Genomic DNA, 15,170 nt, shown 5'->3' with positions numbered 1-15,170 from the left:
CCTCTGCAAGCCGCAGGCCTGTAGCTCTGTCCAAGAAAAAAGGCACAGGGTAGCCCCTGTGTGGTGGCACCCACAGCACTGCTCACCTTACCGGAACTTTGGTGTGGTCTGGACAAAAGCAGATATAACTAGAGTTAGGTAGTTACTCTCTTTCTTTCTCTCTCTCTCTCTTTCTCTGTCTCAGACACACACAAACACACACGTGCTTTGTAAAATATATGGTGATCTTTTAAATTTCTTCATATAAGCTGCATAGGCTGAAAATCAGGATGCTTCTTGAATTTGAATATATTTATATAAGATATATATATATATATACACACACCCATATGTATTTTAAAGCATAACATAGCTGATTGACAAGCTTCCAAAGTGAAGCCCTGCAGTATACTTGAGAAGTTATTAGTTTACATTCTCCTTAGGGATGGGATTTTATGTTCTTGTGTTCCTAATCAAACAATTACAGGAAACTGTTCTTAGCTGTACCTATGAGCATGTAACTCACAGGCCTTTTTTTTTTTTTTTTCAAAAGATTTATTTATTTATTTGAAAGTCAGAGTTACACAGAGAGAGGAGAAGCGGAGAGAGAGAGGTCTTCCATCCTATGGTCCACTCCCCAATTGGCTGCAATGGCCGGAACTGCGCCGATCCGAAGCCAGGAGCCAGGAGCTTCTTCTGTGTCTCCCACACAGGTGCAGGGGCCCAAAGACTTGGGCCATCTTCCACTGCTTTCCCAGGCCATAGCAGAGAGTGGATGGGAAGAGGAGCAGCCAGGACTAGAACCAGCTCCCATATGGGATGCCGGCGCTTTAGGCCAAGGTGTTAACCTGCTGTGCCACAGCACCGGCCCCTCACGGGCCTTTTTCTAAGCTGGCTTGCTGACTTTAGTTCATTGCTGACATTCTTTCCTATCATGTGGTTCGAGCTTTACAACCTGACTGAATGGGAAATGGTGTGCACAGACCAGTGGGTATGAGTTGGAACCTGAGTTCTGGCACTTGGGCACTAGGGACCCAACGCTTCATAAATAACGAACTGCATTTTTCATTTTTTAAAATTAGCCTCTGAGCAAAAGGCGAGTCTTAGTCTTTATTTTAAGTATGATCCCACGGCATTGGTTTATATGTAGCACTAAGGTAGGTTCTGTTGTAGTGTAGACTGGAGCCAGAGTAGAACCATTTATTTAGTCACCATGTGTGCAGCTGAATGAGAAATACAAAAAACAGCTACCAGATAACAGCACTGTCAGGTGGTAAAGATTTAAATCATGTGTGGAGGTTAGGGGAGATCTGGGAGAACAATTCCATGCTTGCAGAAGAACCAGAAGTGTGGGGATTGATGTCAAGTATGGAGAGTTTCCTGTTAAGCAACAGGAAAGGAAACGTGCTTATTAGAAAAGTCTTAATTCTGCTATGAGAATACTGGGAGGTGGATATTGCACAGGTTTGAGACACCGTATATTGGTATCACCAGAGTGAATTCGAGACCCTGGAGCACTGGAAAATAGGTTGCTTTTTTCTCTTTCATCTTACAGAAAAATTGCAAAGCTGGGATAGAGTATATTCTGTACCCAGCTTCCCCATACACAGTAGTGAAATACTTGTGAGTGCTGAGAAGTCACCTGGAGCTGAGGCGCTCACCTGGTTCCCCAGTGTCCCCGCGTGTCCTGCCCTGACCCAGGGCCCCCTACTGCGTTCATGCATCCTGTCCCTGCAGTGTGTTCTCAGCCTGTCCTGTCTTTCATAGCCTTCAGAAGGAAAATCGGTAACTTCAGTCTGAAGAATGGTTTTCAGTGTGCTTTTAGGGTGTGCTTTGTGTTATGATTAAATTGAGGCTATGCTGCGCTTTTTTTTTTTTCTTAAGATTTACTTATTTATTTGAAAGTCAGAGTTAGGGAGAGACACAGAGAGATCTTCCATCTCCTGGTTTGCTCTCCAGAGGGCCACAATGGCCTGGACTGGGCCGGGCTGAAGCCAGGAGCTCCATCCAGATCTCCCTTGTGGGTGGAAGGGGGCCAAGTACCTGGGCCATCTCCTGCTGGTTTTCCCAGGCCCGTTAGCAGGGGCCTGGATCTGAAGTGGAGCAGCCGGGACACAAACCAGCGCCCATTTGGGATGTCAGCGTCACAGGTGGCGGCTTCACCTGCTGCATCACAGCGCCAGCCTGAGGTTGACGTTACTGGGAAGGACACCGCAGTGGGATGTGTTTTCCTAGGGCCTCACGTCTGGGTACAGGAGGTTCGGTCATGTTAGCCTTTGTCACCAGGCTAAGCTGTCAGGATTCTGTGCGGTAAACATTGGTAGAGAGCTACTTTGAGGTTAGGCCAATGCCCAGTTTACACATTGATGGCTCTTGTCTGTGATAGTACTATGATGTTCTAATTTATTAGTTAGAATGTCTCCACTCGTTCATTTGTGTCAGTCTGGACTAAAAGATAGGTATTTTATCCTTTGGGTAATGCAGTCCAGTACAGTTTACTGTGTAGTTCAGCTGGCCATTGGCCACTGGGGATTCCCTAAGGGCTAGGCCTGTGCCCTTCCTGCATGCCCCCACTTTTTTTTTTTTTAAGTGATTTCTTACTTTCTAGCTCTCCAAGGAGTTCTAGCACTGAAGCCAGGTGCTTCCATGAGGCCCTCTGGGTCCTTTTCCTTGGAGTGGCGTTTCAAAGCCCAGATCTGCCTGCTAGGTGGTGTGCTCATTGCAGCCGGCCTGCGGCTGCCTCTCGCCCCTCTCCATGGGTGGAGCTAGGGAGTGCGAGCGTGCATACCAGCCCACGCATGCCCGTGAATAAATGAAAAAATCAATTTGCGCAGCACCACGAAGCCTGTTCTAGTGCTTCCAATTGCTCGCTGTTTTAACTTTCCATGTCGTCTGAGAAACCTGGTGCTCATCTCCCTGTTCACATACTTGTTCAGCAGTAGATGAGCGATACGTGTGCTGGCTGCTCTACAACCTTGCCAAGATGTGGTCTTGCCAGGGCGGCTCCTTAGTGTTGTTGCTTGTGTGTGTTTTCTATCTGAATTTCATTGCTAGTAGGTGTGTAAGGATACTGCAGTGTGTTGTTAAGTTGCCTCTTCCTAAGGATTGATGATATTGAACCCGTGTTCATGTGCTGTTTGCCTTTCAGAAGTCTTCCCTTGTGTTGGAAATCTTGCCCTTTTTTTTTTTTTTTTTAACAAATAGACAGTGAGAGAGAGAGACAGACAGAGAGAAAGGTCTTCCTTCCATTGGTTCACCCCTCAAATGGCTGCTACAGCCGGAGCTGCGCTGATCTGAAGCCAGAAGCCAGGTGCTTCCTCCTGGTCTCCCATGCGGGTACAGGGGCCCAAGCACTTGGGCCATCCTCCACTGCCCTCCCGGGCCATAGCAGAGAGCTGGACTGAAAGAGGAGCAACTGGGACTAGAACCCAGTGCCCACATGGGAAGCCGGCGCCGCAGGTGGAGGATTAACCAAGTGAGCCACAGCGCCGGCCCCCAATCTTGCCCATTTTTAAAATTGGGTGGTTTTCTCCCTGCAGCATTTTGGTGGTTCTTCCTGTGTTTTGGATAGAGCCCCTCTGTCAGAAATGTGCTTTGCGGAAGTCTCCTCCCAGTGTGTGGCTTGGGTTTTTCTTTTGTTGTTCCCGTTGCTGTTGTTTTTTACAATGTCTTTTGCAAAACAGAAACTTTTAAAAATATTAATAAAACTGGCCAGTACCGCGGCTCACTAGGCTAATCCTCCGCCTGTGGCACCAACACCCTGGGTTCTAGTCCCGGTTGGGGCACCGGATTCTGTCCTGGTTGCTCCTCTTCCAGTCTAGCTCTCTGCTGTGGCCGGGAGGGCAGTGGAGGATGGCCCAAGTGCTTGGGCCCTGTACCCACGTGGGAGAGCAGAAGGAAGCTCCTGGCTCCTGGCTTTGGATTGGCGCGGTGCGCCAGCAATAAAGGCCATTTGGGGTCCAGGTGAACCAACGGAAAGAAGACCTTTCTCTCTGTCTGTCTGTCTCTCTCTCACTGTGTAACTCTGCCTGTCAAAAAAAAAAAAAGTTAATTAAACTGATTTATCAATTTTTATCTTATTGATTGTGCTTTTGGTTATTTTGGTGCTCAGAATTTTGAAATCTGTGTAGTTTTTTTTTCATACTCACTTTCCAAGATTTTTTTTTATGATTTGTTTATTTATTTGAAAGAGTTACAGAGAGATAGAGGCAGAGAGAGAGGTCTTCCATCCGTTGGTCCACTCCCCAGTTGGCCGCAATGGCCGGAGCTGCGCCAATCTGAAGCCAGGAGCCAGGAGCTTCTTCCAGGTCTCCCACGTGGGTGCAGGGGCCCAAGGACTTAGGTCATCTTCTTCTGCTTTCCCAGGCCATAGCAGAGAGCTGGATCAGAAGAGGAGCAGCCAGGACTAGAACTGGCACCCATATGGGATGCCAGCGCTTCAGGCCAGGGTTTTAACCCACTGCGCCACAGCACCGGCCCCACACCAAATAATTTTAACAAGTAAAACCATTTCTTAACAGCATGGTTTGTTTTGTTGTTGAATTTTATCAGCTCCTTATGGTGTTGCGCATACCAATCCTTTATCAGTTTCAGTCTCTTAACTGATGTGTGAGGCTATTGCTTCTAATGTTATCCTGCATGTAGCAGGGTTAAAATTTGCCATGTTGCCCACTGTTTTTAATTTCATGTTTTCTCTTTTGAGTTTTCTTTTATGCCTTCTCTCATAATTAATTCAGCATTTATATCATTCTATTTTATCTCCTCAGATTTATTGGATACATTTTTAATGATTTTGGTTGTCCACTTTGAAATAACGTGACATGGACTGACTTGTAAATAGCGTTCTCACAATTCCTCTGCTCCATACTTTGCCTCAGCCTGGCACCTTTTATATGTACATATGCTATAAAAACGAAATCTATTCTTACTACTTTTGCTCCATACAGTCGATTCTCTTTCAGGGCAATTACAACTAAGAAAGAGCCTTTCAGCCTCACGTATTCCATTCCGCCTGACTCGTGTTCTTTCTGCCTGAAGACCTTCCTTTGACGTTTGTTGGCAGGCAGGTCTGCTTGCAGCAAATCCCCTCACTTTTGTTTTGTCTTCTAAGAAAAGTCTCAGTTTCTCCTTTGTCTTGAGTTCCTTTCCGTAGGCATGGAAATCTGGTTTGGCAGTTTTCTTGCTGGCACTGTTACTATGTTTTTCATTTGTGGTATTTTGTTTTTAAAGATTTATTTATTTATTTGAAAGTCAGAGTTACACAGAGAGAGAGGAGAGGCAGAGAGAAAGAGAGAGGTCTTCCATCTGATGGTTCACTTCCCAATTAGCTGCAACGGCCAGAGCTGTGCAAATCCGAAGCCAGGAGCCAGGAGCTTCTTCTGGGTTTCCCATGTTGGTGCAGGGGCCCAAGGACTTGGGCCATCTTCTGCTTTCCCGGGCCATAGCAGAGAGCTGGATTGGAAGTGGAGCAGCCAGGTCCTGAACCAGTGCCCATGTGGGATGCCAGCACTTCAGGCCAGGGCGTTAACCCGCTGCTCCACTGTGCTGGCCCCATTTGTGGTATTTCCATGTCGTTGGTTTTTAGGGCTCCTAGACAGTGCAGAAATTCCAGCAGAAATCCCCATCTGATAGTGCCTGCTGCCCACTTTCCCCAGGGGCACGTTGAACGTATCCATCATCATCATTCTAAATTCTCTGTCCGGTCTAACATCTCTGGTTCTCTTGATAACTTTGTCTCTTCAGAGTGGATTTCTCCTGCCTTTGTGGATGTCTTGTAGTTTGGGGTTGAAGGCGGGACACCTCATGGGAAACACTGGGGGCACAGGTGCACCATTCTTAACCTGGAAAGAGCCTGTGGTGGCCCTGGCCGTCCTCCCTGTGTGGGGGCTGCCTGTGCCCACAGACACCTGGCGTTCTAAGCGGGAGCTGCATCCCTGGATCACAAGAGCAGCATCTATTCAGGTCCGGTTTTAGGTCTTCCTTTTGCCCTGCACCTCCCACTCTTGACCTCTGTCCCTTTCCCAGCCACATCTTGCCACGCCCTTGTTCAGGACTGCTTAGCTGGGCGTGAGGGGGTGAGGAGGAGGACATGTGCGTCCCTGTTCTCACGGAGGTTCAGTCTCGTACGTTTCAGAGCTGGGGCCTCCTCCGTCCTCCTGCTCCTCCGCCAGCTATTGTGTGTGCACGGTTGTAACCGTGTCCCTTTGCAGAGCGCCGTGCCGTGTTTTTCTGCTGTTCTCTTCCCTGCCGCGGTGAGCTTTCAACAGTGTCCTGACGCCAGCAGTGGCTTCTGTTTGCCCAGTGGCAAGACGGGCGATGGACCCAGTGGGGTTCTTTTGCCTTCCCGCAAGGCCACTGCTCCTGGCCCCAGATCTGGACCACAGCGGACGACACCCTGTCCTGTGCTGTGAGCGGCTGAGTGAGGTTCGTGTCGAGAGTCAACGAGAGCTGTAGCCCCCGGAGGTGTCACAGTCCTACCGATTCCTTGTTTCCTTCTGTTGACCGTTTTAGCAGAACTCACGTGACCCATGTCATGTCCCAGGTATTTCTCATCTTTCACTTGAACACATTCGATCTAGTAACCAAAGTAGCCGCTAAGTGACTGACGGGCAGGATGGAGGGCTGACCCGCGTTCCAGGCAGGATGGGGCGGAAGGGGGCAGAGTGTCATCGGACTGCTCAGAACAGCCAGTGCCCGATTTAAAACTTGCGAATGGCTTCTTTCTAGAATTTTCTGCCTGATATTTGTGGACTGTCATTGCTCGTAGGTGACTGAAACCAGAAAAAGCAAAACTGCAGAGCAGGGGGCATTGCTGTGCGTGTGAATGCAGACTGTGTGACAGCTAAACGAGGGGTGACCCCGCGCCTACCTCGCTGCCTCTCAGTTACAAGGAGGTGGGGAGATGTTCACATCCCTCCCCCTGTTAACTCTCCAGCGTCTATCAGCTTTCCAAGGGGCTGGGCCTCTAACTTACAAGATTTTGATTAGGTGAAGTTTTTAAACCAAGTCCTACTTAAAATTAGGAGAATCCTGGGACTGTTCCCTGTTCCAGCTGGAATATTCCTTGTTAAATCCAATGAGGTTAGGAGGCTGATGTTAAGGGTGTTTAGATACCCCCCCCCCTTCTTGTGAGAGATTGAATCAGAGCAGAGAAAAAATTGACAAGAAAATTTAGCACATCTCTTGGTTTAAAAAAGAAAAAAGCCTTAAAGAATACCATGCCAAGGCTCAAAGGAACACGCCTGTAGCTCTACTAAAATATTAAAATTATTTGGCTTGCAAACACCAAGTGCCATCAACATTTTGTCTCTTCTTGATTTATTCAATGAAAGGACGACTAGGACCGCGACTAGGAGTCCAGGAAAAGTGTGGGCTGAGCGTTCGCTCGTGTTTTAGAGATATTTCCGGTACACTGCTTGGGAGCTTCCCCTCCATCTCTGTGTCTGGCCCTCTCTGCCTGCGTGGCACTCACCCCGCCTGCCATGGCCGTGCCGCCCTCCCGAGTCCCCGTCGGGCCGCCCGGCTCCTCTCCCTCTCCCTCTCCTCGGCTACGGTGGGGCTTCTGTGGGCAGGGCCCTTGTCTAGCCTCCCTCACAGTGTCGCCAGGCTCATAGGGAATGAAAGCTTGCCCTGTCCACGCGCGGAACATTCTATAATGGACTCTCTTGGTTGTCTCACTAGATGAAAAGCAGAGGTTCAGTTATGAGCGGTCCGGCTATGACCTGGAAGAATCGGATGGCCCCGATGAGGAAGAGAACGAGAACGAAGACGATGACGAAGACAGCCAGGCCGAGTCGGTCCTGTCGGCCGCGCCCTCGGTTCCAGCCAGCCCCCAGCACCTTCCCTGCCGAGGCGGCCTGCCGGAGCCGGTGAGCGCTGACGAGGACAGCAGGACGCCCGACTGCTGCTCGGGGCTGCACGCCGACCCCATGGATGTGCTGCCCCGGGCGCTGCTCACCAAGATGACGGTGCTGAGCGCCGTGCGATCCGGCTGCGGCCGGAAGACGGACTCACCAGTGAAGGCCAGGCTGCCTGCTGCCAAGGACGAGGGCCGGGGGCCACCTGGTGCAGACCCCGCCCCCAGAGCTGCGCCGCGGTCCCCGTGTCGGCAGATGTCCGTGGACTACCCTGAAGCAGAGGAAATTCTCAGCAGTCCTGCGGCGGGAAAGGTAAATGGCCGGTTCTGCGCTCAATGTGCTGCTTTTCATCCGCTAGGCGTGCAGAACCTAACGGTCAGGAAGACCGTGTACCTGAGTGGCTGTCCTTGGCCAAGCAGTTTGCGTGAGTCTACATTTCTGTATATTTTAGGGCAGAAGCCTTTTAGTGTCTGTCGGAGCCTTGTGGAGTATTTTAATCAGAGTTTGCGTGTGGCACTCTAAGTCCGTGAGAGAGCTGGCAGGTTCCGGGAAATACCCACGTTGATCCCTGGTGCTCTAAAATACCTTAAAGTAAAAGACGGGTGTGCCCGCTGAACACGGGGCTGCGGGGCTCCTCCGTGCCACGGATTCCTGAGCTGTGTGTGCCCACTGAACACAGGGCTCCTCCACACCATGGTGTCCTGAGCTGTGTGTGCCCACTGAACACGGGGCTCCTCCACACCATGGTGTCCTGAGCTGTGTGTGCCCACTGAACACGGGGCTCCTCCACACCATGGTGTCCTGAGCTGTGTGTGCCCACTGAACACGGGGCTCCTCCACACCATGGTGTCCTGAGCTGTGTGTGCCCACTGAACACGGGGCTCCTCCACACCATGGTGTCCTGAGCTGTGTGTGCCCACTGAACACAGGGCTCCTCCGTGCCACGGTGTCCTGAGCTGTGTGTGCCCGCTGAACACAGGGCTCCTCCGTGCCATGGATTCCTGAGCTGTGTGTGCCCACTGAACACGGGGCCGCGGGGCTCCTCCACACCACGGTGTCCTGAGCTGTGTGTGCACGCGGCTGGGGCGAGGGTTTGCACTGAGCTATCTAGACATTGTCACTCTGCTTCCCCATTGACGAGACGGTCAGCGCAGACAGCTGCCTTGGCTTGAGCCATCACATTGCTTGCCACAGCCTGGGGAAGCAGACGCAGGCCTCCCGCGAGGCGCGCCGAAGGCACCTGAGGAGCTGCTGCCTCACCCCTGGCTGGCTCCCGGCGGTTCCTGGGCTCTGGGGAGAACACTGCTCCTCTCCTTTCAGCCCTCCCTGCTCTGGTGGGCATTGAACATTGCTCTAGGCGATAGAATGTGGTTTGCAAGACAGCGCTTGAGCATAAACTAGAAGACTTGGGTGTCTGCAGACTAGCCTGACTTCTTAGACTAGAATCATTTTAGCGTTTAAGTGATGTTGATAGAGACGCTAATACGTAAATGGGCATAGCTCTGTGATAGAGGTATTACCAAGGATAAGCTGGTGTGGATAGCCATCGTGGGTGGAAAGGAAGACAGACAAGATGGATCGGTCCCTGCCAGCCACATCTTCTGTATTGCCACACGTGTTCTGTTTCTCCATCCTAAAATCTCACATGCCGGGCAGTCCCTGGAAAGTGGTTGTCAGTGGACAGTTCATATGAACAAACCAACAGCTAAAGGCCTTTTTGCTAATGTGACAGCCCTATTTCATGGGCAGTTAATACTCTGGGTAATTTTTCCCTGCTGAGTTGATCCAGCCAACAAATATCTTGGTGCCTGAACGGCGCCTAGTCCCTGAGAGGGGACAGGGCTGGTGGTTCGGGGAATAACCACCATGTAAGACTGTAGTTGGGATCATGTCTTACTGTAGTGTGTTGAAATCCAGGCAGTTGGCATGAAAAATGAACAGTGCTATACAAACTGCAAGCCACGTTGCTGTCGTTTGCACTAGAAAAAAAAAAATAAAGATTTAATTAGAGATACAATGTTTTTTTAGAGGGACACTTACTTTTACAAATCATAGTACAGGTTTTTAACAAGCTTGTAATTTTTATAAACCACAAATACGCTCGTGGAGCGAGAAGATGGAGCGAGCAGGGGCGTTTTAGCTCCATGGCTTAGAAAGCTCTGTTGTAACAGAACGGCTCTCTCTTGTCTTTCAGAACTTGTCCCCTGCGGGACTGCCCGCCGCCAGCCCGCACAGCCCCTCGCCTGCAGCGGGGGTGCCGGCCCAGGCCTCGCCTCGTCCGGACACACAAGAGCAGAAGCAGCAGGCCACGCAGCGCCCGACTCCCGGCTCACCCTCGCCCTCGCCCCAGACGCACCTGTTCAGCCACCTGCCGCTGCATTCGCAGCAGCAGTCCCGAACACCTTACAACATGGTCCCCGTCGGGGGCATCCACGTGGTCCCCGCCGGCCTCACCTACTCCACCTTTGTACCCATTCAGGCGGGGCCCATGCAGCTGGCCATCCCCGCCGTGAGTGTCCTCCACAGGACCATGGGCACCCCTGCGGATGCTGCGGCAGAAGCGCCCGGCACCGCGCAGCCCCCCAGCAGCGTCGTGCCCTGCATTCCCATTGGCCAGATCCGGGTGCCTGGCCTGCAGAGGCTGAGGCCGCCGGGCAGCCTGGAGACGGTCAGCATCGTGGGCCTGGCCGGCGGCAGCGTGGGCCCACAGGTGCAGCCGCCAGGCCTGGCGCTCAACGCCGTGGGGCTACAGGTTCTGGCCGCAAACCCTGCCTCGCAGAGCGGCGCCGCCCCGCAGGCCCACATCCCCGGGCTGCAGATCTTGAACATCGCCTTGCCTGCGCTGATCCCCTCGGTCAGTCAGGTGCCCGTGGACGCCCACGGGGCCCCCGAGCTGCCAGTCTCCCAGAGCAAAGCGCGTGACACACAACCCAAGCAGACTGATGTAGCCCCCGCCAACCAGGGCAGCAGGACCGAGTCTCCTCAGGGGTCGCCGGGAGCCCCGCCGGAGCCACCTGTGCCCGAGGGCGCAGGTGCAGCGGGCGCGGAGCACCAGACGCCCCGGCCGGAGCTGCCGTCGGCTCAGGGCCAGCCGGCAGCCCCGGACAGCCAGGCGCCCCGGCCGGCGCCGCCACCCCGCAGGCCGCCCGCCGCACCGCTGAGCGACGCCAGCAGTGACGACGAGGACCGGCTGGTGATCGCGACCTAGAGGTTCTTTTCTATCGTTTGTCCTTTTCTAATAACACTTGCAGGTGTCTTTGAAAGCCCTCCTTTCCTTAAAGCACATTTTTCTGACATGAACTCATGACTAATCTTTGTGCAATCATGAACTTTTGACCAATAATTGTTTTGTGTCAGCTCCAGCCATTTTTGTACATGTTGTATAGACAATTGTGCCTTTTAGGAGTTTTATGTTTAGCTACTGTACAGTTTGTTGAATATCTATATACATAAAAATATATTCTATATGTCGATGAGAACAGGCAGTTACTTGTGTTTAGTAAGGAGAACCTGTCCAATAAATCAGCTGATTAAATTATATGTTGCACTGTTAAATGCGGATTTCTCTGGCCGTGGGGCAGTTTCTGCGTGTGAATTAGTATGTAAACTCCATATTTATTGTGTTCCTATTAGTCTCTGAGAATGGTCTGCCCTACAGTGTAAGACAGCGACTACACTGCAGACAGATTCTCTGTGTTCCGAAACGTTTCAGTAAAATACTGTTCGCTGACTTCTCCAGTGCTTCAGCTGTGCCTTCTTTACATCATGTGCTGACCAGAGCTCTGTCCGGCGCGCAGCCCGGGGTCCGGCCACCCTCCGCTCCCAGAGATGTTCCTTGCTCCCTTGTGACACTGAGACCTAGACCCCCAAAAGAGCCGCTACCCCATTTGTGCGAAGTAATTGTGTAGATTCTAACCTCTTAGAATAATGACTATTTAAGAGCATTTTCTCGTAAGTACATATAACGTGCAGCCCGAAATGGGAAAGGTTCTAAAGTACGAATATGGAAATTTCTGCTAAAATTGATCAGAAAATAGCGATCGTGAGACATTGGCTTCATTGAGAGACCCACAAAGCCCATTTCTCAGGCTCCAAGCCCCAGTCTCTACATCAGCTCTGTGCACCTGGGCGAGAGCTCTGTCCAGCACTAACCCAAGACTGGGGCAAGACCCAAATTCGGACTTGTAAATTACCTAAATGATTGTCTAGCAATGATTACTTCCTGTCCTGGGCCCTATGACCCTCCTCACTCACTTAGGAAAATGAGGGGTTGGGAGAATCCATGGTTGCCGCTGGGTGGTTACACTGTCCAAGGGTTACAGACACTGGATCTGTGAGTGCCAGTTGGAGCTTTGGGATCTGAATACATAGTGCATTAGCAAGGCTGTGTGTTCTCTGAGTTAAAGACTGGCTTCATGCTGGTGGCAGGGACATGAAGCTGGTGGGACAATGAGGGATGATGGAGTGTGGAGACCCCTCCTAACCAGCCCCCTGCCTCACACCTGTGATTCTGAGGAAGGCACCCGGCCTGCCCACCTGGCCGCCCTCACCCAGTCAGGAGTCTCCAGGATGCACCAGCCTCAGGTGCAAGCTTCAGTGTAGGTTTCTACCTTAGCGCAGATTAAGTAACAGAGTCTTCAGAAATCCTAAGACTGCCTTTCTTATTCTGAGACAGACATGAAAGGAATTTTGGAAACTTCTGTAGCAATTACATTGCCCTATCAATATGGTTGTTGAAAAGGAGGTTCCTTATCTGTCTGAAGTTTCAAAATAATTATTAACTTTTAACTGTGTGCCCCATCTTCTGTTATCCTTTTGTTGTCTACAGTTTTAAAGCAGTATAATACATATCCTTAAGCCTGTGGCTATACATTAAGTATATATCACTTCTCTGAAACCAAAAGTAATGCTCAGAATTTTAGCTGGAGGAGGTTTTTTTTTTTTTATTTTTAGTTTGTATAGCATTTTCTTAATTTGAAGAATTACTGCCTTTAATCCTTGTTGTCATATACTTGTATGCTCCCTTGAAAAGTGTCATAATGTTGTAATATGCCTTAATCTTATTTTGTACTTTGGACCATTCAAGATTCATTACAGTATGCACATGCCTTTAGGATTAGTAACCTTCTTGCTTTAATGTGGCTTTGCAAATATTTTTTTGCTGGTACATGCAGTACTCAACCTGAGTGGTTTGATTCATGATTGTCTAGACAAATGATCGTGCAAAAATGATACACATTCAGTAGAAACTGTACTTGGAATGTTGCACGGGGGTCTTCCGTGCGCTGACGCCATGCTGGCAGATTGGCTCCTGCACAGCCGTGCAGTGGCAGTGAGCACAGTTCCCAGGCTGCTGCAAGGTGGCCGGTCACCCCGGGAAACCCCTGGCGCTCTGCAGTGCACCCTGCTGCCGAGCCGGAGTGCTTGTTAGGTGCGGTCAGTGCATACTCCACCTCAGGATGCTTTGGGCACTGTGAGGTTTTCTGGACGTGGCTGCATTGTACATAGAGGCACAGTGTGTTTGACATATGCAGCTACGAAGAAATGATAGCAAAGTCTGAGCCGTTATGTTGAGAGACTCATATGAACCAACAAGGGAGGTTGGCTTTAACCCATGTGAAGTCGCCTTTTCCCAAGGACTGCTGTTCACTTGATATTCCCAAGTGCAAATGACTTGCCCGTGACGTAATTCAGAGAACTGGTCTGAATTACAGAAATTACCAAAAAAGCATTTGTCTTTTAGTCTGTTGTCCTGAGAAGACCCTGATGGGTCAAGAACAAGGGTACAATTGCATCGCAAACCTCTTCGGCAAAATAGGTTGAAAGCATAATACATAAAATTCCAGTATCTTCTTGCCTGAATCCACCAAAATGGCACCATCCAGGACCGTTAGAAGAAATAGCTGATGAGCCAAAACCACTTTTCTAGTTTTCAAAAACAACTGTATCTGTTATTTGGAAATGTATTCTAAGGTAACATAAATGGAGGACAGCCTAGTAATGTATTTTCATCTCCCAGTCTCATAAGCCACACAGGAACTGTTGCTTTGGGAATAATTGCCCAGTGGTATTTAATGTGGAAGTTTTCTTTTTTATTTTTTTCATAATATAGCCCTGATATTCTTTTCACAGAAACCGTGTGAATGACACTTTTCTCGTGAGTTAATCCCTGACCTGCATTTCAAACGATGAAACTAAGGATGATGGGAGATTCACTCATTTTGTCGGAAGACTGTCAGAGTATTTCCTTCCTGACGCATGCGCAGGTCAAATGATAGCATCAGTGCGCTTGTTGACTTTTTCTGCTTTTAACCTCTTATTTTTTGAGATGTTTAAGCAACACCAAAAAGGTCGTTTCCATTTGAATAACTTGATTTTCAAACCACCTGTAAACTCTAAGAACTGGAATCTTATGAATCTAATCTTAAAAATGACTTCTGGCTTTGGAGAATTCTCTACTTAATATTCAAAGAATATTATCAGGTAAGTATTTATAATCTTTCGGTGACAACGTCCTGCTTTCATTTTAAAAAGTGAAGAGAGTGAATATGACCCAAGGATAGTGAGATACTAGAGGGACAAGTATTTGGCCTAGAGGCGAAGAATCCACCTGGGACCCCGGCATCCCCAGCTGGCAGCGCCTGGATTTGGGTCCTGGACGTAGTGCCAGCTCCAGCCTCCTGCTAATTCATGCCGCGGGAGTCAGCAGTGGTGGCACAAGTTGCTGGGTCACCGCCCCTCATGTGAGACCTGGATTCGATTCCCAGGTTCAGTCCAGGCTGCCCCGGGCCTGTTAGCATCTGGGAGTGATCCACCTGATGGAGGGACTCCCTCTCTATCCCGCCCTCCTTCTCTCTGCTCTGTCTGCTCCTCAAGTTACACAATCTGATCACGTAAACATATTGGGTTCCCCATTCTTACGTGGTTCACCTAGAACCTTACCTGTACAGGTTTCTGTATGAGATACCGCAGGTGTAAAAATTGGAGACGTAACCTGCCCTTGGGTGTTCCCTGTCTTCTGAGTCAGAGGGAACCTCTCTGGCCTCCAAATTGTCTTAATAAAAGTTCCAATGCCAATACTATGCAAGATGTAAAATAAATTAGAAGATACAGATTCTACCTCAAAGAAGCACACCTGCTTGGGACAGTATGAGAACACCGCACCTCAAAGTCCTGGTGTCTTCAGCAGCGAAAGAATGTGGCAGGTTTAGCAACTGCCTGCGATGTCGCCATCCCGTGTGAGTGCGGTCCCAGACCTGGCTGCTCCACTTCTGATCCAGCTCTCAGCTAGTGGGCCTGGGAAAGTAGCAATGATGATTCAAGTGCTTGGGCCCC

General features: G+C 50.0%; 1 protein-coding gene across 7 annotated transcripts in view; it reads left to right on the top strand.

The window, feature by feature from the left end:
* HIVEP1 (HIVEP zinc finger 1) overlaps positions 1-11,569 on the top strand; it is a 144,236-nt gene extending 132,667 nt beyond the window's left edge. For all 7 annotated transcript variants that reach the window (XM_070074401.1, XM_070074405.1, XM_070074406.1 and 4 more), the window contains 2 exons: positions 7,660-8,147; positions 10,030-11,569. In XM_070074401.1, coding sequence (XP_069930502.1) covers positions 7,660-8,147; positions 10,030-11,043 — 1,502 coding nt within the window. In that variant the 3' untranslated portion in view covers positions 11,044-11,569. The remainder of the gene's footprint in view (positions 1-7,659; positions 8,148-10,029) is intronic.
* Positions 11,570-15,170: the final 3,601 nt, after the last annotated feature.

This window comes from Oryctolagus cuniculus, chromosome 5, assembly GCF_964237555.1.
Source record: "Oryctolagus cuniculus chromosome 5, mOryCun1.1, whole genome shotgun sequence".
Classification (NCBI taxonomy): Eukaryota; Metazoa; Chordata; class Mammalia; order Lagomorpha; family Leporidae; genus Oryctolagus; species Oryctolagus cuniculus.
Note: the sequence above shows the minus strand (reverse complement) of the source record. Positions and strands in the feature narration are given on the sequence as shown.